This window comes from Chiroxiphia lanceolata, chromosome 15 (genome assembly GCF_009829145.1).
Source record: "Chiroxiphia lanceolata isolate bChiLan1 chromosome 15, bChiLan1.pri, whole genome shotgun sequence".
Taxonomy (NCBI): Eukaryota; Metazoa; Chordata; class Aves; order Passeriformes; family Pipridae; genus Chiroxiphia; species Chiroxiphia lanceolata.
The window spans coordinates 17,612,335-17,639,103 of NC_045651.1; the positions used below are offsets into that span (position 1 = coordinate 17,612,335).

Sequence of the window (26,769 nt, forward strand, 5' to 3'; positions counted from 1 at the left end):
CTCATCAAATTTATTGGGGGGGAAAAAAATGAAAAAGGGTATATCCTGTTTTTTAACTATGATCCATTAATTGTTTTTACTTTCTTGATTCAGTGAGCTCCTCACCTTGGAGTGTGTTCAGCTAGAGAACTCTTTTATCTGTTGAAACAAATGCCAAAGTCACCACTGACCTTCATGGCCCTGAGGCAATAAACAGATTTTACTAATGCAATGCAGTACATAAACACAGCTGCAGGACTTGGGGAATTAAGTAGACACTAAAGTTTCCATCCCATTAAATCAACCCTGACTTGAACCATTGCTGGAGAAACACGATGTATTTAGGGCTGTGTTACCCATGCTTCAGTTCACAAACAGCAGGTCTCTCTGCTCAGGAGCATTAATTTGGGGGCAAGAGTCAGTGTTGGAGACTTTCTTTGAAAGTCATTCTCCCATTACATCAAACAAGGGATGTTTTGGTTCATTCTCTCCCCTCTGAGAACGAGTTACAGGATTAAAAAGGTATTGCCTCATCTCATAGGCACGATCTCAGCAACAGAACCAGAGTAGATTAGATATTAGGAAGGAATTCCTCCCTGGGAGGGTGGGGAGGCCCTGGCACAGGTTGCCCAGAGAAGCTGTGGCTGCCCCATCCCTGCAAGTGTCCAAGGCCAGGTTGGACAGGGCTTGGAGCAACCTGGGTGAGTGGAAAGTGTCCCTGCCCATGACAGGGAATTGGAATGAGATGATCTTAAAGTTCCCTTCCAACCCAAACTATTCTATGGTTCTATGATATTCTGTTTTAGCAAGGCAAGGTATCCATGAACAACTATAACAATGATTAAAGGTGGCAACAATGCATTAAAAAGGATATTTTCTTTAGATTTAAGGGAAGAGATCTAATTAATGGTATTAAGCCCTTTTTAGTGTGAGATCTGTGTCTGTAGGTAGTGCAGCATGAGCAAAGGCAGGCATCACTGTGTAGATTATCTCCACGAGGCACTACATCAAGGAGGTTTTCTCCATAGATGTTCGTTCCAGGTTGCTCCCTGTAATGACCTCAGTTATACATGTCTTCATGGGGAAATTATGATTGCCTTTGGCAGGCTGCAAATGACAGCAGAGAGAAAGATTTCCATGATAAACCAGCACAACAAGCAATACCTGCTGCATTAGTATGCAGAGCTGGTGAGGGTGCAGTGTAACTCCAGCTTAGCACCTTAGGTAACACTGGAGAGGAGGAGGAAAATGTTCAACAGGATCTTGACATTTTTCTTACAAGAAGAGGAATTAGTAAGGCTTCATGTTCTCACTGTGGGACTGGCACTGCAAGGAGTTTAATGTAATGTAATGTGAGAACATCAGGATGGCGACTGCTGGGTCACCAGGGGTGCTCAGTGCTTCGGGCTCAGTGTCAGGCCAGGCAGGAAAGGTGGGAGAAGCCCTGGCACACAGGGAGGGATGGATCCCTCACCCCCCAGAACGGGGCAGAGGGGTTTGGAGATGGCACTGCCCTGGTTCCTGAGCCACACGGTGCTCAGACACTGAGCTCTGCAATCACCAAAGGACAGGTTGTGGTGGCCTGGCCACCTTTCACTGACCTTGATTTTGTACCACATTTAGTGTCTTTCATCTGCCTGATTGAAGGTTACTTCAGGTCCTCTGATACAGAGTCAGGCTTAATTCAGTTCTTTCTTAAAGGTGATCATTACAAAGCCCTGTCTGGAACCAGTAGAAGTTGAGTGAAAAATGACAGCATCCCATTCTCTGCTGGTGGCATCTCTCTCTGATAACAGGAGGCAAGAACTTTTTTTTATTTCCAGCTGGAATAAGCTGAAGAGTTACTTCAGCTGAAATCCCAGAGAGGAGTACCAGGTTTGACATGACTTGATGACTGTGGTCAGCGAGGACTGATACTCGTTGGACCTATGGAATGTAGAAAGCTGGTTTCTATGCATCATCCTGCAGAATTTCCAAATGAACATAAAACTGCTTGATTATAGGACCAAATTCCGTGCCAGCTTGTGTTCTGCAAGTGAGCACCATTTGTTATGTTCAGTTTTACACACATGGTAAAAATCCTTTTATCTCCTAAAGGTTTTTAAAAATAAAATGAAAAGTGCTCAATACTTAATCTAGAAGCCTACACAAAATCATTATGGTGACTTGAATAATTTGTACACGTAAATCAAATAACATCAGTGTGTCTAAGCTCTATAAATTAGGTACGAGACTCTTGAGTTTTTCAAGAGATTTTTAAAAAGCTCAACCTCCCATCTTCTTAGGGAATCCTGTTTCCTCCCCAATACACCTGATTGCATAAGGAAATCTTTTCTATGGATAACAACAAAGCAATAACTGAAACCACACAAAATAATTCTGTAGTAGTAGAAAGGCTTTTAGATGTTAATAAGAGTCCCTCAAATGTATTGGTAATAAGATGCTCTCAAATATGCTCCATAGAAACACTCTAAAAAGGAGTGTGTTTGTGTTGTTAAAGTGGTCTGTGCTAATTACATGCTTTAACATAAAAAAGTCATCTCCTGGCCTCATATGGTTCATCCAGGAATGGCAGCTGTGCAAGGTGTCTTCTTAATTAAAAGTTAATGTATTTTTCATTACTGTGCTTCTAAAAAGGAAAAGCCAAAGCCTTTTTAGCAGTCATTTGGAAGATGGGCAGGGAGCCTTAAATTCTGCTGCAACAAAGCACTCAAAAAACGTTGCTGAAGAGGGAGCTTATGGGAGCCCAGCATGAGCCAGGGAGCTCAGGGCAGGATGAAAAACAGCACAGGGAATTAAGGAAAACAGCAGTAAGATGAAAAAACAATTCTCTTGTAAATGAATGGCCCTCTATTTCATTTCTCCTCAAGAAAAGATGTCCTCATTAGCCCTACTCCACGCTACAAATTATTGTAATTATCAGTTCTTTATCCTGTCAAGTGCGCTCCAAATATTTTATTCATTAAAAGGAGTTCTTTATTATGCAGAAAATATCTACATTTTTAGCCCCTGTGTGCTGTTTACATGCTTCAGGAAGCTGGATGGGGGTGGTGGGATGGACATACCATCCCTGGAAATGTCCAAGGCCAGGTTAGGCTGGGCTTGGAGCAGCCTGGTCTAATGGAAGGTGTCCCTGCCCATGGCAGGGGGGTTGGAATGAGATGGACTCTAAGGTCCCTTCCAACCCAAACCATTCAGTGGTTCTGTGGGGCATCTCCACTCCTATGCCTGTGCCCCTGAGTTGCCACATCCCTGATCTCTTCCAGCAGGTATCTGAGGGCAGTGTGATTTAATGGGATTTTCTCTCTTCCTGGCTCAGCTGCCAACCAGCTCAGTGACCTTGTGTGGGTAATGTTCTCCTTCCCAATCTTAATTCATCTCCCCTTCTGATTTTTAAGGTGTGAAGCACAGAAACTTGATGGTTGGATTCTGTTAGTCTCTCTTCTCATGTAGTGCCTCTGGAAGCCAACAAATACTAGCACCAAGTTGGTCAAAAATTCCTATTTTTGACCACCCATCTATCATAACTATAGCTACCTGTTATTTAAAACAGCTTGTACTCTTCCTAAAACAGTACTGGGAATTCTAAGGAGGAGAAGTGCTCGCTGCTGGCAGATATGGGATGTATCTCTATGGATCCCTGCAGCCCAAAGTCAGCCTCAGATCCACAGTGGTGAATACATTTTGTGGCACACATTAACTTCTCACTTAGGTGGAAGAGGCAGGAGAGGAGGAGTGCAGAGCTGTTGGAGCACGTCTGCACAAGCAGGTTTGGCACTAATTCTTCACTATCAGTTGCTAGAGCAGAGCACTGAGGCTGTCCAGGCTACCCAAGGCTGCTGACATAGCCTGAGGATTTTAGTGAACAGATTTAAGAGATTTACTACTCAAGAGATGTTAAAGCAATTTTTCAACTCAACGACACGTGAAGAGGTGGAAAGTGGTGCTTGCCAATGTAGATACCTCTTTTTTTTTCATTTTTATTCCATGCATTTCCATCGTACAAGCTCCATCAATGAATGCAAGATTTTCCCACCAAAGCCGTTAAAGCTTAAGGCAAAATCACATCTTAATCTGTGAACTGACATGATAAAATGGGTGTTCAGATTCACCGAAAGTCAGCACTTCTTCAGAGGGCTGGAGGAAAGTGCACATGGCATTGAGATCTTCCCAGGAAGTGACATGAAGATCTTGTCTTGGGTGTAATGATGGAGATGTGGTTTCAAAGAGGTGGTGATGAGGATTTCAGTAAGGTCTGCCTCAGGAGGTTCTTTTGTGTGGCACATATAAGTCAAAATAACTGTTTTGTTTTTTTTTAATTTAAATAAAATACAAGAAAACTTTGGTTTTTAGGACATCTGTATCTCAGATGCCATATATGGCTGTCTTTGGTAAGGAAGATTTCCTGTTTGGTGGCTTCCAGTATTTGGACAGTGTAAAACTGGGTTTATCTGTGTTTCAGTGGCAACAGTCTGACCTTAATTCTTTTTCAAGGAATGAACATGACTTGGTTTTGTGCTTTTTCAAAGGACCTTGGCAGGAGGGCTGTAGAGAAACAAAGCCAGATGATCTCAAGCCAGAGAGCTTGTCCTCCCTGTCCTCCTGATACTGCTCTGTGTCAGCCAGGCTGGCCCGTGGGCCACCTCAGTGCCCTCGTGCCACAGCTGCCACTGAGATGCCTCAGCAAAGGGACACAGCGACTTTGATTGTGGCAGCTTCAATTTGTCTCTTGCTTGGCTTTATTGTTTATGGTTTTGGGTTTTTTATAGCATAGATATTCCACCTGCTTGCCAAAATCCTTCAGAGTTATTCCCGGAATGAGAAAGAAAGAAGGCAGAGGGAGGGATGTGATAGTTTTAGTCTGGGCCTTTCTTGGTGACCAGTTTGTAACCAAGGAAGTGGCCACGTTCCCAGTATTGCATACGATTTTTATGTAAGCCAGGGTATAAATAAGAAGGAGAGAGAAACCTCTTCCTCTCTTCTCTTCTGGGGGACTCAAGAGCTGCAGGTCCTTGTGATTGGTCTCACTTATCTGGGAGTCGAGGCCTTCAGGGCCTGTTGTTTCTGCCGATCGCGGGAGGCGGAGGGTGCCAGCCGTGCTTGGCCCAATTCTGCTACCTCAAGGAGGGTAGTAAGATTTTCTTTTGCTAGTTCTGTATTGATTGTGCACACCTGCTTCGGGTTTCTTTTGTGGTTTTGTCCCTTTTCCCTTTCCCTTCCCCTTTGGGGGGGTTGTTTGGGGTTCTCTTTTTATATGTACATAGTCATGGCTAGGCTTCGCAAATGAAGATTTGGGAAGGGCTCTACACACATTGTTACAAACATGCTGGTGACTAAAAAGGCCAATACGAGATAGACAAGTCTGGTTGCAAAAGGCACAGCAGAAAGACTCCTTAGATGGTATATTCTGCAAGACACGATTCTTTCTGCATTGTCTTTTCTCAAGAGTGACACTGCACGCATTCTCAAAGGCATCAGCAGCGTTAAAGACAGTGTGTCTCCAGACCTCCCGATTGGAGGCCAGAGTAGACCAGTTATATTGATCAATATGGCCAAGGCTGAGATGTTGTTTCAGGGAGTCCTTGTATCTCCTCTTCGGGGCTCCTCTCTTACAGCAACCGGTGGCAAGTTCACCATAAGAGCACGATCTTAGGGAGGCAGTGGTCCTTCATCCTTGACCATATATAACTGTGATGTATGTAATATATATATTTTGCTATAGCTCTGTTGGTTTCAGGTCTTTCAGTTTCTCTGGTTGTTTTTTTTCCTTTACCCAGAGAGGAGGGGGAGGTTTTCGCTGTGGTCTGGGGGACTTGGCGGGAAGCCAACTCCAAACAGCCTCAGGGGAGGAGAGGTACAGATTCCCTGTGCGGTGTTTGATGTTGTTCCTGTCGCTGTGCCTTTCACAGAGGTGGTTCGGCTGAGCCTGCCAGAGGAGCAGAGGGTCACTGTCACCACCATCACCGTGGGCCTCAGCACCGTCCTGACCTGCGGCATCCGCGGGGCCCTGCGGCCGCCCATCGTCTGGAAGCGCAACGGCGTCGTCCTCAACTTCCTCGACCTGGAGGACATCAACGTACGTGTTCCCGCGGCCATTGTCTGGGCAGGGCCTCCAATGTGACCTCATTCACTCAGCAGGTGATAGTTAAAAGGGCACGAGTTTTATCTTGTTGTTGTGGAAAACTGGGAGCTGTTTAGTGTATGTGAGTATGTCCGAGGGGTAAAAGCAAAGCGGTGGAGGGCAGGAGGACTTGGAACATGTTACGTGAAATTAAAGCTCGGTGCTGCAGGAACCCAGCACGGGGACTTCATCCCTGGTTGCTCATTCCATTGGTGCAGCCTGTGGTCCACACACCTGGAGAGTCAGGGGGAAGCAGCTCTACAGACCATTAGATCCTCAGGGGTGTCTTTCCCAGTACAAAGAAACAGGTTCATCGAGAGCGTGGAACAATACATTTGGGGTTGGCAATGAATCTCTCCTCTCTCTGAATCAGATAATACTTTTCTATCTCTCTCCCTCCTGTTTCACTTGCCTTTCAGCCAATACTCCTCTCTCATTCCTTGGCTGCTGTTTCTGAGGAGCAGTTTAAAAATGGGATTATTCAGCAGGGTGTGGCAATGCCCTCACAGGAAGGAAGATGAATCTCTTTTAATTCGCGATGCTGGTCTGATCTGTGAGTCATAGTTGATAGTAAAGACAATACCTGAATGATGGCATAAACTTAGTCATTTATTTAATAACATTTAATTATGGAGAGAGTGGAAAGTAGTGTACAGAAAATATGGTCTGTATTTCATTTCTCTTTGCACTGAAGTACATGGTAAATCAGGTTTTATTTTAATTACACTACAGCAAGAGTTGATTTATATTTTTGTTCAGCTCTTGTTAATTTGATAACCACTCAGTTCAGAGCTGTTACAGTCAATACTGTAGCTCCCTAAATTGTTGTGTATCCAGGATTGCTGAAATGGGAAAAATCTTTGGTTTATTATTCTGCATTAAAACAGGAAAATTACAGCACATGGGACAGAAATGCACACAGCATCTCAGTACTTTATTTGTTGGCTCTACCTTAGCAGGAGAATCATGTGCACCATGTATAGGTGATTACTGTGTACACAAACTCAGTAATTAAAACCATCAAAACATCTTTTTCTTTTCATCAAAGCAAGTATTATCCTTTAAAGTGTATTTCTTGTAACTGATTTGAGCAGGACATTGAAATGCAATGGAGGCTTAAGAGTGGTCTTAGGATTTATTGGCCAAAAATAATGAAAATTCTCGGTACTTATCTCACATTTATGAAATTTTGGTTATGGTAAGATTAATCTTAAAGGATTAAAATTCATATGTGAACTGGACATGAAATGACAGTCCAAGAATTGGAGTAGAAGCACATCCTTGAAGGACAGATAGCACTTGGCTGTGAGGGTTCATTTGCAACCCCTACTATTTTAAACAGAATGCTGAGTACATTTTCAGACTGAAATGCCAGTTCCTCCCATCATTTAGTGTCAGCCCAAGTGGATTTCTGGGTTGCTTATAACTAATTCTCTTTCCCATTGATTATTCTATGTTAAGAGGCAGAGTTATGTCTTTGCACATAAGCTCACTGGTTCCTGAATGATTCAACACCGCCATGGAGTGTAATACAGCAAAAAAAAAAAATCCCTTTTTGATCTGTTTGAACTAGTATATCACTGAGAAACTCTATCAAAAGAGCACTGAGATTCTCACAGGGAGAAAAAACAGGATTTATGCTTCAATTTTAATGTTTCACATGTCAGTTTATGACCTCTATCACCTTGTCATATAACACCTGCTACCACTGCACATCAACATTTTTTAGTCTAATGAACACCTCCACACCTTTTTTCATCTTTAATTAAGCTGTATAAAATTTTTTATGTTCTGTATCTCTCACTACCATCTGTATTCTGGTCTGTTGCTTGAGGTGGCACAATTTGGGGATTGCCATTTTTCCTTTTCCCTCTGCCATCATGGGCATTCTGTGGGATGCTCGAGCTGAGACGTGTCCCCTCTCTGGCTGCCAAGGATGGGCACCTGCAGGTCTGAAGCACTGGTTGGTAGCAGGGCTGAAGGGAGGGTCCTTCAGCTGGTAAATCCAGTCTTTTTGTTTATCATAGAATCACACAATGGTTTGGGATGGAAGGGACCTTAAGGATCATCCAGTCCCACCCCCTGCCATGGGCAGGGACACCTCCCACTAGCCCAGGTTGCTCCAAGCCCTGTGCAACCTGGCCTTAGACACTTCCAAGGATGGAGCAGCCACAGCTTCTCTGGGCAACCTGTGCCAGGGCCTCCCCACCCTCCCAGGGAAGAACTTCATCCTAATATCCCATCTAAACCTCCTCTCTTCCAGTTTGAAGTCGTCCCCCCTTGTCCTGGCACTTGTAAATAGTCTCTCCATCTTTCTTATGGGCTCCCTTCAGGACCTGCAAGGCCACAATGAGGTCACCCCAAAGCTTTCTCTTCTCCAGGCTGAACAGTCCCAACTCTCCCAGCCTTTCCTCTCAGCAGAGCTGCTCCATCCCTCTGCTCATCTTGGTGCCTCCTCTGGACTCTCTCCAGCAGCTCCATGTCCTCCCTGTGCTGTTCCCAGGGCTGGAGCAGGTCTGCAGGGGGGGTCTCACCAGAGTGGTCCAGAGGGGCAGAATCCCCCCTGCCCTGCTGCCCATGTTTCTGGTGATGCAGCCCAGGGGACACTTGGCTTTCTGGGCTGCAAGTGCACTTTGCTGCCTTGTGATCCACAAATCAGGAAACTACACAGCTGTAGGTTTTTTTCAGTAAAAGTCTGTAACATCATCTTCTGAAAAAGCTGTCTTCAGACTCAATTTTTAGTCTGTGTTGTGATCCAACATTTCTTAAACCTTGCTGCTTTTTCCTTTTTTTCTTGCCCCCAAGATTTGTCCACAAACTGAACTGCAGCTTTTTTAACTGATTCTTTCTTGTTTGCAAGGGAAAAAAATTCATTTGCCTGTACCTGGTTGGTGTGTGGCCCATGGAGCTGAGCATTTAGAAAGAAAGTCTTTGGTGAGCTGTTGGTGCAGGCCTGTTAAAACTCTGATCTTTTAAGCACACAGCTGTGTAGTTTCCTTGCTGACTTGTGAATCCAGCCTCTGATCCACCAGCACCCCCAGGGCTGCTCTCCATCTCTCCATCTCTTCATCCTCAGCCTGGATTCACACCAGGGGTTGCCCCAACCCAGGGGCAGCACCAGCACTTGGTCTCACTAAACCTCATGAGATTCCCAGGGGCCACTACTCGAGCTTGTCCAGCTTTACTCCAAGTTTTTAAAGTCCTTTAGCTGTGAAACCTGGGCCATCATCTGCAGTGTGAACACCTCGTGTTTGGGGTTGCTGCTTGTCCCATGGAGGTGTCACCTGCCCTGGCTTTGAGAAGGTGACATGTGAAAATGCAGCAATGTGCAAATAGGTGCAGCCACATGTGTCCAGCAGGCTGGGGGGTGGCAGCAGACATTTCAAAGCTTCAGCCTTTTGTGGGTGCAGAAACTGCCATTAAACAATAATCTATTTAAAGGCATTGACAGCAGGGAAGTAAAGGCAGCGTGCTTCTAATGTACTTGAAGGCAGTTAATTAAATTACTTCAGTTTTCTTTTAGGGCGCCTCAAGCAGAAACTCGATTGCATTTCTGCTTTTCACAATAAGGTTGGCAATTTGGCTAATTGGAAGTGCAACAGGAGATTAATTGTACCTTTTTAACTTCAAGAAAATCCTCTCTGCTCTTGGCACAATGGTAATCACATACAGACCTATAGGATAGTCACACATTGGAAAAATCCTGGTATTATATTTCAATTAAACTCTTTCTCTTCTAAATGCTAATTCAAGAAATCAGATAAAAATAGAAGCTCAAGTCTAGAAAAACCAGAATCCTTCCAGCCAGGTGTGAGAGCAGCACAGGAGAGGCACTGCTGAGGGTCCTTCCTGGCTTTGTTCTCTCTGGATTCATGACAAATGTGGTCTGAGAAGGATGACCGTGTTCCACATTAATGCTGCAAGTGACAAAGGCAGCCAACAAAAACCTAGATAATCCTAAATTTGCGCAGGACTGAAAGACTGAAGATTGCTATAAAGCCTGGTTGTTTAAGTGCATTAGTTAAATCATTTTTATGTGATATCTTGATTGGCAACAAAATATTAATAATTTTTCATTGCTCTCTTAATCAGAAGCTTTCATAAGCAACTCATAATAATTTGTCTTGTCCTGTCTGTGAGGAGCTCTGTTAATGAGTTGTCACACAGCTATTGAAGAAGAGCCATCCTAATGGTACATGTAATTAAACGATCTCTCTTGCAAACATTTAAGATTGCTTTTAGCATAAAAATATTATTTCTCCATAAATTACCCATGTATATTATTTATCCATTAGAAGTTCCTTTGCAGTTCTGCTTTAAAAAGTCACATCAACTTTTCTCATGCAGAAAATAACTATAATGTAGCTGAAACTGATAAGATTGTCATAGCTATAAATTGATTTCTGATTACAAATAGTGAAGTGGTTCAGATGTGTCATCTTTCAAAATAATATACTTTTGCCTCCTAGGAACAGGCAATACATTTTCCCAAATATATGCTTATGCAAGCATTCCTCAATTTGAAAATATAATAAACTCCTCATGGAGTCAAAGGTACTTACATAATATTTACAGGGCATTGTTTCACATGATTTGACATTGTCTCCAGAGAAAAATACATAAATTGATAAAATTTATAAACATAAGTTATTCCTTCAGAAGCAGACACAAACAACAGAGAAGAGAGGGTTACCATAAGAAAACAAATATTGTGGTGTGCAGGTAGATAAGAACGTGGTGAATTCCCAAGTGTAATGCAAGCAGCTAGAGCAGAAACTCCTTAGTGTCTTTCATTACTGATTTCATTTTTATCTGTACATTTTAACTCAAACTGGCCTTAGATCATTAGTTCAAAACTGAGCTTTTCTAACAAGTTGTTTTCCATGTACAATGTTTGAAACCCAAAGCAAACAGCCAGCCTTTAAAGTGCAACTCCCTGGCATTAGTTTTCCCATTAAAACAGTCTGTATGAAGGTGATACCCTCATGTTTTTAATGTAGACTCGCTGTTAAATAATAAAAAAAAATAAACCCCATTAATTCCCTGCTAAGGGAATTTGGGCTGTTAAAATGATCAAACCCAGATGCTGCAGCAATGGGAGCAAATGACACAAAGTTGCACGTTTAGAGCCAAGTTTATTTACTTTCAAATCAAAGTTTACAGAATTCCTTATATTTCCTTAAGGTCTTTGCAGGCTCTAAAGTAGAGGTTAAGTGGAAAATTACTTCTGGCAGTACTTTCAGAATATAGAGCCTCACATTTTGCCATAGTGAAGATTACAGAAATTGTATCCACTTGCATTTTTAGAGGCATGTACCTACCGTTGATTTTCCTTGTAATGTTGTCTCTGAGTTTCTCAGGATATAAAACTCACCCATTTTTTTAATCTGTATTATAATTACACAACTATCTAAAAAGTTCATTTCCATATGTTCAAGCAAAAACTTTTTTTTTGGCTCACCAGCAAAGTCTTGTGTTGTGTTAAATTCTTTGAGCAGAAAACCAAGAAAAGATAAATTAATGTCCCATCAGGCTGTGTTTGCAATAGTTTTCTGGCATTTGCTTAAGGCTGATTTTTTTCTCCATGTAAATGACTAAAGTGATAGCATGTGTAAAACCAAGAACAAATAATATTAATGAAGCATAAGTTCTCAGCTTGTCTCTGGAAATGAATTATTAAAAACACCAAAGAAAGTGATTTAAGAGCCCATGACTAATTTAGTTTTTATTATTTTTATATGAATCACTCATGAATCTATTGTAAAAAAAGATCAGAGACATTTGATTAGTGAGGAGAAATCGTTTCCAAAGTGATAGCCATTGTTGTAGATTTTGAATAATAATAGTCTTATTAAATGCTTGGGTACATTTCGTTTTAAAACCCTGTAAACATTGTCAGAGATAGAGATTTCTAGGACTCTGAGGATCAGGCAAGCTTTTTTCATGGGAACTAGTTAATACATTTTAGTGACTGTGAAATCAGGGTGGTGTTTTTCTTCATTTGAAGGTGTCCAAGGCCGAGTTGGATGGTCTTGGAGCAAACTGGTCTGGTGGAAGGTGTCCCTGCCTGTGGCAGTAGTGCCATCCTGCAGGGTGACATGTGCCAGTGTGCCTCCCCCAGAGCTGGGGAGGTGGGGGAGTCTCTGCTTTTGTGTCTCTGGGATTGACTTTTCTGTTCCTTATTGGAGTTTTTTTTCTTGAGCGAGTTGGAAGTTAACCTAAAAAATAATAACCCTGAATCTACTTTATACTAACTCCTCTTCAAAATTCCTGGAAAACAAGAGAGTTGGCCAAAAATGTAAAGGGTTTAAATGTTGGAACAGCCCCAAGGTATGTTGGGAAGCTTCATGAAGAAGCATCTGCAGCAGGCAGAAGGTGGGTAGCGGGTGCCCGGCACCCCCTGGCATTGGGGCTGGATCCATACCCAGGGTTAACGGGGCTCCTCTCCCCCAGCTCCCTCCGGGGTGTCAGAGCAGGAGATTTGTGGTGTTACAGTCACAGGTTGGATTCACCTGGGACAGAATGTGAGCAGGATTTCCAGGCAATGTCCATGTTTTCCACGTCTCCGAGCGCGGTGTCGCTGGCCCCGGCAGAGCCCGTGCCCAGGGAATACTTTGGAATGGGAAGAGGATAAATAAATCTGGAATGTCCTGTGTTTGGAGAGAGCGATGCCTTGGGTAATCAGTAGTGATGGAAAGGAAATACAATACAAAAAAAAAGGTACACATCCATTTTCTGGTGTCTGCTTTGTTGTTTTCTGAATTTGACTGTGTGAATAGCAGCTGGGTTTTTTTAATATTTTATAGATTACCAAGCTGTTACCAATGTAAAAGGCAGGGTGGTGCATTTATTTAATCTCGAAAAGTTAAAATATATTCTAAGGTCATTTAATCAGTCCTTTAGTTGAGGGGTAACTGCAAGACATGAAAGAAGCTTGTGAAGGGCAGAGAACATTTTATTGGAAAAAGGGAGAGAAAACATGAGACAAACTGCTGGAGAAGCCAATTTATCAGCTGCCACTAGTCGACCTTATCAATTATGAGAAATTATAAGCATAGGTTTCTGAGGGTTTTTTATCAGAATGTGTAGAATTATTTTATAATGAAATTTATAAAATAGAGATGATGAACACCCTGTGCCTATCTGGCTGCTGTGGTGCAGAGTTCATCACTCTGTGGGGTTAGATGGGTTCTGCCTCTGGTTTCATCACTTCTGTTTCTTCCTCTTCACAAGAAAATTGTGGGACACTCCATCCCTGCAAGTGTCCAAGGCCAGGTTGGACAGGGCTTGGAGTAACCTGGGATAATGGGAAGTGTCCCTGCCCATGGCAGGGGGTGAAACTGGATGAGCTTTAAGGTCCCTTCCAACCCAAACCATTCCATGATTCCATGACTCTGTGAAAATTCACCTTCAGTGGTAAATGAGGAAAACCATGTCTCAGAAGTGACTTTTCTTGCCTTTCTCCTGGTTGTCTGTTCTTTTTCATGGGACAATACATTTAAATGCCTTTCCAGCTCACTGTGGGGCATTCCTGGGGTTAGGGTAGGGCAGTCTCAGCTCCCTGGGTGGTGCAGCACTTGCTGAGCCTCCTGGACAGCCCTGAAATACTGAGCTTTAAAGGTGGGATAGTTCTGGGTGATAGAATCACCTTCCATCAGTTTTATAGATGTTTGTGGTTCACTCTGGTTTTAGGCTCGTGGTGACTTGGAAAACTGGCTTTACAAGCAAAAGCCATCTGAAATAAACCCAAAGCTTTAAAATGTGCCCTCTGCCTTTTCCCACCCTGAATTCTTCCCGTTCCCCCTGCCCACCCCATCCCAGCAAACAGCTTCCCACTGTGCCCCAGCACTCCTGACTGGGACCAGTGTGAGATGTAAAGTCAGGGGCTGTTAAGGAATCAAAGACTCATCATTTCTTAGTGCTCTGGGGCTTGGTTTTTACAGCACTTCCAAATATACCCTTCTGAAATACACACAGAAAGTGCTTGTGCATAAGAATGCAGCCAGAGATATAAAATGTAGCTGTGAAATCCTAATGTACTAATTATATCCACAGGGAAACACAGGGAGAAACCATGAGCTACCATAAACACTCAGAAAGAACAATTAATTTCTTAGAGAATTCAGACTATTTTTTGTAGCAACAAGAGGTTCAGTATCAAACCTTTAATCTCTTAATCACCTTTTCCTTCCCACATCTAACACTTTTTATTTTTAATAATGCTGTAGTCTTATATGAATTTACTGTGTGTGCAGATTCTAATACAGGGCTGATAATTTCCTTCATCCCAACATAAATGATGCAGTGTTAACCTAAATCTTCCTTGATAACTTTCTTTAAGCACTAGAAATCAGAAAATATTTTTTTAAAGTCATAAACCATGTTTTTACCAACATAAGCCCCTCTTTTCAAGAAAAACACATTTGGAGAGGGAGAGAATAATACTATAGTCTTGCATCTGTTTGTTTTTGCAAGGGTCTTTACTTATATTAATACATTTGTATGCATTGGAAAAAACAGATTGTCCATAAAAAGACAATTACAGAGCACAAACCAAGCACTCAAAATATGTTTCTGAGATGTCTTAAAGGAAGAAACCTACTTAAATAGAGAAGATTTTATTGTCCTGTTTTTCCACAACTCCTTATAAATCATTCCATAAAAGTAGCCATCCTGCTTTTATTGATCTAAACTCAATTTGAGTTTCTTTTAACTTTAAAAAACTGTTACTAAGTCCCCTCCAGTACAAGGCATTTTCTCTATCTCATGCAAATGTCATTTGAACAGGGTTGATATGTTTTCTATTTGCAGTTACTCATGCATCTTTGCTTTCCATCAGGGAAGATCTAACTGACCAGAAAACAGGCAAATGCTTGAAATGGGGATTTTTGAGTAGATATTTGTAATAATGTCTTGGGTGACTTAACCAGCTAATCCCACAGTGTAGATGCTGAGTCTGCCTGACACCAAGGTGACAATAATATCTGAGATGCTTTTGATGATAGATAATGGATTTCAGATCATCTGTAGATTTACTCAGATTCTTTGTAATTGTTGATATGTTTGCCCATCGGGGCAGCACTGCCACAGAACCAGGTTATGGTTATGTCTGTGCCTTCTCAGGTGAAGGTCTGTGCTTTGGGAAGGGTTATTGTCCTGCTGGTAAGCTCCATATTTCTCAGTGTTCAATCTAAATCTGCCTTAAAGCATGTCTAAAAACTAGGCAAGTTCTCAAAATTCCCTCCCCCCTGCCAGTGCTGTCCTGCCACTGAGAGGAGAGGCACGAAGACGCTTCTCTAGTTCCAGACAGAAGGTTTTGGAGAAGGTTCAAGAGCTGGCAGAAGTAGTGCCAGATCAATCCATACTGCAAGAGATGGTCTCCTTTGTACTTCTCTTGAAGGTGCCAGCTGGCATCTCACGTCTGCTGCAGAACCGCAGCTTCCTTCAAAAAATGTTCAAAAGGTGGTGGCTGGAAAGGAAAGCTTCAAACTGCACAGCAGGTGCACTGTGAAGAGGCAGGAAATGTGAGGTGGAAGGAGCCCCAAATGGTGTTGGTTTAGAAATCAGCCCATCCGGTGATCAAACAACTCCTGCTTGTTATTGCTGAGCTCCCGGCAGGCGTTGGCAGCAGCAGCAGTGCAGGGGGGTGGTTCCTTCTCCATCCTCACGAGGGGAAGTGGAGGGACAGGTACAGATCTCTTCACTCTGAAGAGCAGGGACAGGACTCAAGGGAATGGCTGGAGCTGTGTCAGGAACAGGGTCAGGTTGGATCTCAGGAAAAGGTTCTTCCCCCAGAGGCTGGTTGGGCACTGACCAGGCTCCCCAGGGCAGTGGGCACAGCCCCAAGGCTGCCAGAGCTCAGGAAGTGTTTGGACAATGCTCTCAGGCACATGGTGTGACTCTTGGGTGTCCTGGGCGTGGCCAGGAATTGGACTCAATGATCTTGATGGGTCCCTTCCAGCTCACCATATTCTATGGCTCTATGACTCTTGTGTTGGTGCTGCCGTGGGTGCAGCAGAGAAGGGCACGTGGATTCCCTCTCTCCAGCACAAAGACATTAGGACGAGGTTCTTGACTCCCAACCAGCAGAGCAAAGTGACCTTGCTGTGTGGTCTGTGCACCCTGGTCTGCTCAGTCAAGCCCTGCTGGCAGACACAGAGCTGTCCTCTCCTCACCCACTGCTGCGTGACCGTGTCCCCAGGGTGGCACAGGCAGGACCTCGTGGAGGGGCTTCCCCTTGCCCACTGGGCTGCCTTCCAGCTGCACACTGGAGCTTTGGAAACAAGCCCTTGGTTTTCCAGGAGCAAAGCCACTCTCCAACACTCACTTCCTTGTACTGGATTTGTGCCCCCTGATTGGAAGTTGGATTTTCCCATAATACTGCAGTGAAATTATGCAAAGAGGTCAGTTTAGCATGCTTCCCACGTGGGGATGATTACAGGAAAATCGTTCTTTAAGCTCATGAACTGCTTTTAAATGTATCCTCGAGGGTTTGCATAGAAATGCAAACACTGTGGAGCTGCAGAAGTGTGAACGTTAGTGGAGTAACAAGAGAAGCTGCTTAACATACCCATCAGTGCTGTGGTTCTGTTAGCTGTAATTTGGTAAATAAACGTTGAAGTAAATAAATAAATAATGAGTTGAAATAACTTCCTAAGCAGAGCACTTGTACAACATATTCAAGTGCCAAAACATCTCTACTAACTCATATCCTCCCCATCTATAGTCAAAAATTGAAGTAATGCAGGAGCAGATCTAGGAAGATGAAGGGGATGAAGAAAGATACTTGTTAAACATTTACAGATCTAAACAGGTTTGTCTGAGAAAAGGCTTTTTGTCTACTTGCTTGTCTCCTGCCTAGGATATTGTCTAAGTGACAAACAGCTTCAGTTCTTTCTCCTCAAGTCTCAAGGCTGCAGTGCCTTTTCTAAGAACCAACACAGATAAAGGAACCCTGAACCCACCCAAACGTTAGCGTTTTATGCATCTGAGGTTAACAGGGAGATATTAAATTCCCCCATAAATTAAACAGCAGGAGCTTGCCATCTTTTTTATGTGCAAAGAGCACCTTGTTAGCAACCAGCACAAAAGTTTGTATTCTCAGATGAGTTGCTTTCCTTACTCTTAAATCACCTCTCATTTCCTCCCTGCCTGTTGAACTTTAAAACCTCCTGTTCAGAATTCAAGCTGCGTCCCCAGGCTGTGATGCCATCAAACCCACTGAACAGGTAGTCTCCATTCACAGAGTGTTTAAAATATTGTTGCTAAATAACAAGGCACCTTTCCTGTCTTCTGTTCCATGCAGGATTTTGGAGAGGACGACTCCCTCTACATCACCAAGGTAACGACCGTGCACATGGGCAATTACACCTGTCACGCCTACGGCTACGAGGAGCTGTATCAGACCCACATCCTTCAGGTGAATGGTTAGTAAATGGCATATATGACATTCCATGAAAACCTTCCCTGAGAAAAGTTGTGTGTTAGCCTCGTTCACACAGAGGTGTGTGAAGCCACTTCCCAAACTCTCTGTGCCCGAGAGCGAGCGCGGCTCGAGGCTCACTCACAGTCAGAAGGAAAAGTGCCAAGGGGGCTGTGTGTAATTACCTGGGCTTCAGCAGGGATCCTCACTGTCAAAAAAGCTGTCACTGACACCTCCATAGACTTCAGAGCACTATTTCAAAGCATCTCTTAAACTAATTACTACTTTTGTCCACACAACTGTTGCCTCAATAATTTCTTCTTGCAGAAAATAATTTCTGTTGCACGAAATAGCCCAGAGTATTTAAATAAATACAGCAATGTTTCCAAAAGTAGCCATCCAACTCCCAGCTATGTATCAGATTCCTGCCCTGCTGTACTCAGCTTGGTTCATTGAGGGCTATTTACACTGGCCCAGTGGGTTGCAAAATGAGGGCAAACCATTTTACGGGTGAGGGAATCACACGGGCCATATTCCAGCATTCTCGTTCACCTCCGTCCCCTGGACCACATTTGTGCCTGGTGGAATTTATATTGAGGCACTCGCTATCTTTCTCCTGACCTCAAACTCAGTCAGTTGGATTTAGTTTAAAATTACATGAGATTAAACCAGCATTTCATCAAGGGAACAGCCCATGGAGTATCCACCTCCCCAGCAGCAACATCGTTTTCCATCTTTAAACCCTTTTTTCCATGTGCTAATATGCCCAGCAGTATTTCCAGAACAGGAGACAGGGTCACCCATTGCTGACTATGGGCAGATTTTGACATACTCTGGTATGGAAGTGTTTATATTTAAGGAAAATTCAATGACTTTATTAGAGGAAACATAAGGAAAATTAATATCAAGTCCTTTCTCTAGATGTGTTGCAGGCATGCACAAAGGAGAGCTTTCAACTGGTAAGAGCAGGTAGTTATACACGGGTTAATAGTGAGAGGAGGAACAATAAAAAGGGGTATTGATGGATTTTAAGAAGAGCCATGGTGGACATGAGGTTTAAGTTGAAAACCAGGTGTGCTGGATGGAAGTGCTCCCCCAGCACAGCGAGTACCTGGAGGGGAGCACGAGGCACCCTCTTGATTTGAATGAAAACTGACTTAATGTCTCTCCATAATAATTTGTCATCTTTTGAGAGAGTAAACTGTAAATCTTGGCAATGTGGATAAGCAAATTGTGCAAGCTGCAGCTGGGAAAATAGGTTTCCTTCCTCAAAGTGCTATTTGGTTGATGAATGGCAGTTGAAAGAAAAGCCAGCTAACAACTTAATCCCGTGTCTATTATGTGATGTATTATGAGGCCTGAATGGAGTTTAGTTGGCAGACAACAATGTAGACTTTATCATCACTGAGAATAGAAGGCCCAAAGGCTTTGAAACTAAAACCAGAATGAGGGGAATGCTGGATGGAGTGTGGGGAGGGGTGATCTGTTCCATACTCATGCCTGCCACTTAGATTTAACTTGTTGTTGAAAGATCACATTTTCTTTTAAGTGGAAGTTTCGCACCACAGCTGCACAGGGGTTTTCTTGCTGATAGAAAAATGCCATTATAAAAAAAACCCCCCACTTTTCTTGTTGGCTTTTTAATGTTGCTGTATAGTCACTAAATACTGAATAAAATGCCAGGCATTCTGGTACCAACCCAGGCTTGCTAGAAAACAGTGCAGGAATCTTTACCTTACAGCATCTGATATTCCTGGGTGTGCCATTAGGCTTTTCAAAGCCGGGTTTTTGCAGTTGTTGGTGTGGCTGGCTGGCTGCCCACATCACTAAGTTCTCTCCTTTTCTGCCTGTGTCCAGCACTGATGTTGGGGTGACAGCCCTGATGGCAGGACAGCCTTGCTGGATTTCAGATGCATCAGGGGGTTCCCAAGGCAGAGCCCTCTGCAGGGAAACCTCGGTTTTCAAGAACTTAAAGGACAAATGGAGGAATTTTTCTTGACAGGAGTAGAGGGAAGAAACTGAGCCAAAGTGAATAGAGGGAAGATGCTGAGACTCTAAGTGTGGTTGATGGGCTCTGCTCAGCACTGGGGCTTGTCTCTGTCTGTCTGTATCAAACTAAAAACTCCATCTTCTACACAGGAGGGTTTTTGTTGCTTCCCTGTACTGGACTAAAACGGTAAGAGAATGTGACAGAACTAAGTCAGCCAGAACTCGGGTGTATCTGCTCTCCTGTCTCCTCTGGGGAGGCACTGATCTACTTTTAACATCAAAAACGTGTGGGGGTTTTTATTCCACAAAAAAAATTATCAGAAAAAAAGTTATCAGAATTTTTTTTTGACAGCTCCCAAGTTTGTCTGTTGGGAAAGAATAGAGAAAGAAGAGCCAACTGGAAGTAAAAGGGTTTATCCCCAACCCTTCCCAAGCTCACTGTGTCTGTACAGACAGGTTCAAACTTTTAGACTGTTTTTCAGTTAATTCAGTGTTTTCAAAGCTGCAGTAACTCTTCCAGTGTCCTTGGATCCTTTTTCTACCACCTGGGCCCTGTCTTACTGTTCCCACTGAGACCCACCAGTCCAGCTTACAAAAGAGTCTGATCCTAGTTCTATGTGCTCACTTCATGTGCTTTTATTGAACATACTATATTCTCTTTATCTTGCTTTCTGCTTTACCTCTTTTTAGAACATAACACTGGCTTTTGCATTGCTTAAGGGATATAGAAAGTTAGGAAATATGAGCTTAAATAGAAATTTTGCAGCCCAATTTTGACGACATTGGAAGTTTCTGGGGTTTGGAGCTCTACTGCTGCTCAACTGCTCATTGCTTTGCAGCACTTCCCTTTGTATCAGCTGGTTCAGGATATCCCAAATAACGTGGGTAGGTCCAGATGCTCATTTTGACAAGCAGAGATGAGAATCCTGTTAGGCAGAAAATGTGAAGAGCACAAGATGAGTGCCCCAAACCAGTGGCTCACATCTGGGCAAGGAGCACCTGTGAAATGCAGCCTGTTTGGGGTGGGAGGTTTGTGTTGAGCTCAGCAATCTTAGGATTCACAGTTAGTGGTAAAATTTAAGTCAGTGTATTTATACATCTGGCCCTTAACATTTTTGGAAGAAAAGAAAGTGCTGAAAGGCAGTGTTTAAACAGTTCAGGAATGAAAAATTCATTTTGTGTGCTGGTATCTTTGATCAGGAGAAGCCAAGAACAGTAGGAAAATTATGTTCTCTCCTACGTATGGATATTGCTTGGGAAATGTGTACAGCATACACTAACTATAAGGAGGAAAAGCAATTTATCACTTTCAAGAGGAAAAAAGAGTTGCTGAGGATAAAGAATCTCATAAAATTGTAATCAACTATGAAAATTGATAGTTTGCAAATCAAGAGACTGCTGAGTGTAGGGCATCATTTTCCTTGGTCCTTGCACTCAGGAAAACATCAGCATAAATCAGAATATTGTATTCCTTGAAAGCAGTTTTAAAAAGCCATTTGATCCTCAGCCCAGTTATAAGGGTCCAACAGGACAGATTTTGCAGTGGCAGGGAGAGGTTCCGAGCACGGGTGTTTTGTTAATGTGGCTTTTCAAGAGCAAACATACAATGCTGCAAACTCCTTTCCAATCATAAATGGAGAGAGTGAAACATCTCAAGTAAATGACTAATCTGTTAATTATTACCAGCCCCTGGAGTACAGAGCTCGTGCAGCAGCAATGGATGTCTGTGGGCCTCGGTGCCCCCATCTGTGCTCATCGTGTGCTTTATCACCTGAGCTGCTTTGCTGGAATGGATTGGGCTGCTCACAACTGAGGTGCTGCTCTGTATGCAGCAGTAGGCAATCTACCCAATCTCCTGCTTGTTTCAATGCCTCTTTTTTCCTACTTTGCTTAAGATAATGGCATTTTTATATTGCCCTTGGCTGCAGACACGGTAATGGTTAGCAATGATATATATTCACCCAGGGAAAAAGCAAAGAGTAATCCATATATCCTAAAGTCTGGAGCTGAAACCTTTGCAAGTTTAAAGTAAAAATGTGCTTACTTGGAATGTATTAATTTGTAGCAAGGACAATAAAAATGCATTCTGCAGTTTGCTGTTATCACAAGGCATTTGCATGCAATAATTTACCTGTGCAGTGAAATATGTAAGACAAGGGAGAAAAAATAAAAAGTTTAAAAGTAGAAGGAGCAGGGAAATGATAAGAGAGCAAGAATGGAGGTGCACCACATCTTTTTTTGTAGGTGAAAAAAACCCAGTTCCCTTACTAATCACTCTTGGAAAGATACCTTGCTATAAATTTAAGTTGAGCAAATTTTCGTGCAGAGCATTGATTCAGTGTCTGGGACCTCTGAGCTACCTTTTGCAGTATAAATCTATTGTGTTTTTAGCCCTGCAGGTAAAATAGGTGGATTGGTCACGTGCAGACTCCCAAGGTGTGAGGCTGATTCTGAAGGAGTGCCCTAATTCTGGGGATCACAGTGGTTGTGACCATCCTGGGGAGAGCTGGCACGAGTGCCCAGATGAACAGGAAAACCTAAAGCAAAAAAGGACAAGAAAATATCAGCCCCCAGTGGTTTTGAGAGCATTAAATTGGTGATGACTGGGATGGGCTCTGTCTCTGAGAGCTGACAGGTGAGAAGAAGACACCAGGCTTGGAGTGACATTGCTCTGATGCCTTTGGCCATGTGGCATCTCAGCCAAATCAGTTGATTTCACTCAGATTTGGGCATCTGACCTCCTTGGATGTTGTAAATTTTTTTCCTCTGTATTTGTAGGAGACACAGCACTTTCCAGCTGTGAGTCTGAATAAATCACAGGGGCTTTCAGTGCACCTCAGTTAGTAAATCATTTCATTCACAAAATGTTACTACTAGCAAGCAAATAATAGGTGAGACAAGCATTGAGTGCAGGACCTTCATAAAATTCTGTCAAAGTGGACAAAAATGACTGTCTTTATCATGTCGTGCCTGGACACACTGACTCAGAGAAATTTAAGTTCATTTTCTAAGGTACTGATGAAATGACTCCCAGTCTTATTCCCCAGAATTGCTTGGGAACTGTGCCTTAAAGAAACACAGGGATGGCTCCAACAGCCACCAGCATCTCCAGCAACAGGTCCCTTCTCCTGAAGTCAGGAGGGGCTGCAAACCTGACAGTAATGTGGGGAAGAGGAGATAAAATGGTAGTAAATGCTTTTAGTTAGAAATTGAACACTCAGTTTAATAAAACAAACCTGGTCTTTTTGGTAACCCCCTGATTAAAAAGCTCTTGGATGGTGTTTCCCTCACCTTACAACATCTTTTCTTTTCAAGTAGTGGAAATAGAAGACAGGAAACTAAACCCACAGGTCCAGTGCAGAGGTGGAGTTCGAAGTCATTCCTTTGCTAGAAGTCCCCCTTTTTTTTTTTTCCTCTGCAGTTGGCTGTAGGCATTTCCTCTCACATTACACTTCAACAATCTCTCCCTTTTAAAGCCATAAAACTCAAGTAGACTTGAGGGCTTTCTGTCGGGGCTGATTTCCTTCCAAGCTGACGACTCAGCTCTGGTTAATGCTTGGCAGTTGGTGGAGAAGACAGAAGTTAAATACATCTCTCTCTGGTAAGACCCATAAAAAATAGAAATGGGAAGATGGAAAGTGTGTGCTGGAGAATGTATTTATTTCAACTGTCCCCATATGGATGTATAGACACATAACAAGCTGCAAACCAGGATTTCGTTTTATTCTAAAGCAACTGTTAAGACAATTTAGTTTTGATAATCCTGGAGCCTAATGAGTTACTATATAAAAATAGAGCACTGAGTTTGATACCTTAAGCCAGTGATTTCCAGAAGAAGTTTGTTATTAACTCATTCAGGCTTTCTTAAAAAAACAAACAAACAAACAAAACACAACCCACAAATTTTCCTCTGTCCTCCACCAGTGCCAGCAGCAGTTGTTCATTTTCCTCAGCTACATCATGGGCCCCAAAATCTCCTAATCTGGTGGAAAAGTTGACTCCTTCATTATGAAACACAAACACCATCAGCCATGTTATGGCACATCCTCACATTTCCTTTTATTTGTCCCTTGAGGTGAAAGAGTCTCACTGGTGTCTTTCACTGATGTTTCAATATTGCAAATTCTTTTTGTAGTTTGTGAGTAAATTGGTAAGAAAGAGTTAATGGGTGGTATTAAGCCTTGTTGGTTTGAGCAGTGAAGGCAACATGATTGAAAATCAATGAGCATCTCTGAAATTGTAATATAATTAGTAGTTCTGCCAATTGAGTATATTAAGTGGTTCAGAGGGGCCTTCCTGAAACGAGGTAAGTCACTTTTTGAAAACCTCTCAGTGAAAAGAAGTAATTGATAAACACTTTATTTCTTCAGGATAAGAGGTAGTAAATATACAGGCTACTTCCTGATGGATATTCAGTTGAAATACTGAATATTAGGCTACTTTTTTAATAGGCAAAAACTCCAATTCCTTCCTTACTAGGCTCATTGAAGATTTGGAGTTTATCCTGTAACTTGTAAATAGTGAGTTTTTAAAAAAACCACCTTAAAACCACCTTGGGTTTTAATCCAGCTATTAAGTTTGATCAGTCACTTAATGAAAGCAAGAACAAGCAAGAGTGGTCTAAATACAAGATTGGATCTCAGAGTTGCTCCCTGGCATTGGTGTGTTATTGTTTTCTGTTACAGAATCAGAGGATCACAGAATGGTTTGGGTTGGAAGAGACCTTAAAGCCCATCTCATCCCACCATGGGGGCAGGGGGTGGGATGAGATCCCCTTCCACCAGCCCAGGTTGCTCCAAGCCCCGTCCAACCTGGCCTTGGACACTTCCAGGGATGGGGCAGCCACAGCTTCTCTGGGCAACCTGTGCCAGGGCTTGGGAAATTATCTTCTGTGTCCTGCCCCCCAGGCTGAGCTGTAGGAAAGCATTCCTGGAGCTTGCCCTGCAGGCCAGAGCGCTGTTCCTCTGCCCAGCTCAGGGCTTTCTGCAGCTCTGGGGGGTGGCACCGGCGGGGGGTTTCCGAGTGCCCAATTCCTTGTTCCCCGCAGTGCCTCCGGTGATCCGGGTGTACCCCGAGACGCAGGCGCAGGAGCCCGGCGTGTCCGCCAGCCTCAGATGTCACGCCGAGGGCATCCCTAATCCCCGAATTACCTGGCTCAAGAACGGCATCGATATCACGCCCCAACTGTCCAAACAGCTCTCGCTCCTCGGTAAGAACAGAATTTTCATTAATTAAAGTATTGTAGATGGGGATTAAGGAGGATTATTTTGCACTTTAAACCAGAAGTTCTTGTACTTTGCTAAGCCGCAGTTGTTGGAAATCGTGTTACAAACCCCCTGTTCTTTCTTTTTATCTCTTTCTCCTGTGAATTCCTCGGGAAATGCGGTATCGATTGATGTAAGTGGGGAAGGCGTTCTGTTCAAAGGCAGCCTGCCTGCTCCTCCACTGCCTGGTTTCTTGGGCACAGCACATCACAAGAGAAACGCATTAAATTATTTGAAGAGAAATCCATTAAATTATTTGTTCAGGTCTAAGCCCACACTGGATGAGGGGCAGCAGAGAATCAGGCACACGCTGGGCTCTCTGAAGGAATTGGGCTCAGCTCCTGTTGGTCCCTGTTCAAATGAGGGTGCACCAGACCCAGCAAAAGGCAAAAATACTTATTTTCAATTTTATGTGTGAAAATATGAACACCCCCCTAATACCTGCCCCAGTCTGGCTGTGGTGGGTTGCAGCCCTCAGCCAGTGTGGGCAGCACCGATGTCCCTGCATGTTGGGTGTGGTAACTCAACATCTTTCAGAGGTTTTAGGCAATGGTCCCACTCTGGAAAGCAAAATGGTAGGAAGAACTGTAGAGAGACCCCTCCCAAACCAAAGGTTTTGGTGATCCGATAAAATGCAGTTTGCAAATTTGAAGTTATTTTTTCTTCACTAAAGCCAAAGCAGTTTTTTAACAGGAAGAAGAAATAAATGAAATGTAATTTATTACTGGTTCTCGGGATTGCTCTTTGTTCTTTTCTGGTGTGGAGTGTGTATGTGCTAAAGGAAAGAAGCAAAACATCATGAGAATCCCCAGAAACCTGTAGTTCCATATGAGGAAACAGGTCCATATGAGCCATCACTGAGTGGCTGTGGCAATGGAAGGCGATTAAGGACAGGAACAGCAATTAGCAGTGGTGAGAAACTCTGTTTATGAGTGTCTTTCTTCCAGCAAATGGAAGTGAACTCCACATCAGCAGCGTTCGGTACGAGGACACTGGTGCCTACACCTGCATTGCCAAAAACGAGGTGGGAGTGGACGAGGACATATCTTCACTTTTCATCGAAGATTCAGCAAGAAAGACCCGTAAGCTTCATTTTCCATGGATTGATTTCTTTAAAGGATGTACAAATGGGATGGCATACATGTAATTTAATAGCTCAGGCCATTGCATGCAGTTTGTTGGACTGTTCCATAAGGTAGTGACAGTTCTGACTGCACTTTGATCAGAGGGTTGGATACTTTTTTGGGTAGGAATCACTCAGAGAAGGTAAAATCTTGCCCAGGACAGTGGTGCCTTTCATGTGCCAGAAGTACACTGAGTGTGGGCTGGGTAACAGCTTTATTAGAGTAGAAAATTTGCCATAACTTTAGATATCAGAGAATCCAAAATGTAGTATTTTGTCAAATTCTATAAATCTCATTGATTTCTGTATGAGATTTCTTCTTTTGAAGCCAGTTACCAGTCGAAGTTCTCAAATATTTAGATGTTTGAAAAATGTAGTGATTAAATTATTTCTTTTACCTGTTTTTACATCACTAACTAGCAAAATAGGTTTCTCTCAGTGTGAAATTATCTTCAGCTTCAAAGACAAATATTCTTCCCTCCTGTCTCCTGGAGGAGTGTGGCAGTGTTATCGTGACCACACTGTCCCCAAAACACAATTACTGAAGGAGCTGATTAGTTGCCCCAATGGAAAAACTCCCAGAGGCCTGATCCTTCCTAATTCTGCCATCTTAACTGCTTGGGACATTGCCTGGTTTTATGGTGGTACTAAAAGTCTAGGTGCAAATGGGATTTTTGCTGCTTTTCTGGCTGTTAATATAGAGCAAGAATTGGAAACAAAGTTACCCATAAATATATTCTCCTTGTGGAGAATCTTTGGAAAATATATTCTATTCTTCATTAACCAGATTTATGTACTCTTTTTAACACTGGTCGTTTTCCCTTGAATACTGGAGCAAAGGAAATTACAGGATGTTGAGAAATAATTGGAT

General features: G+C 42.9%; 1 protein-coding gene across 5 annotated transcripts in view; it reads left to right on the top strand.

Moving 5' to 3' along the window:
• Positions 1 to 26,769, top strand: part of FSTL4 (follistatin like 4) — a 196,333-nt gene that overhangs the window by 151,086 nt on the left and 18,478 nt on the right. For all 5 annotated transcript variants that reach the window (XM_032703171.1, XM_032703170.1, XM_032703172.1 and 2 more), the window contains 4 exons: positions 5,889 to 6,055; positions 17,406 to 17,526; positions 24,559 to 24,720; positions 25,723 to 25,857. In XM_032703171.1, coding sequence (XP_032559062.1) covers positions 5,889 to 6,055; positions 17,406 to 17,526; positions 24,559 to 24,720; positions 25,723 to 25,857 — 585 coding nt within the window. The remainder of the gene's footprint in view (positions 1 to 5,888; positions 6,056 to 17,405; positions 17,527 to 24,558; positions 24,721 to 25,722; positions 25,858 to 26,769) is intronic.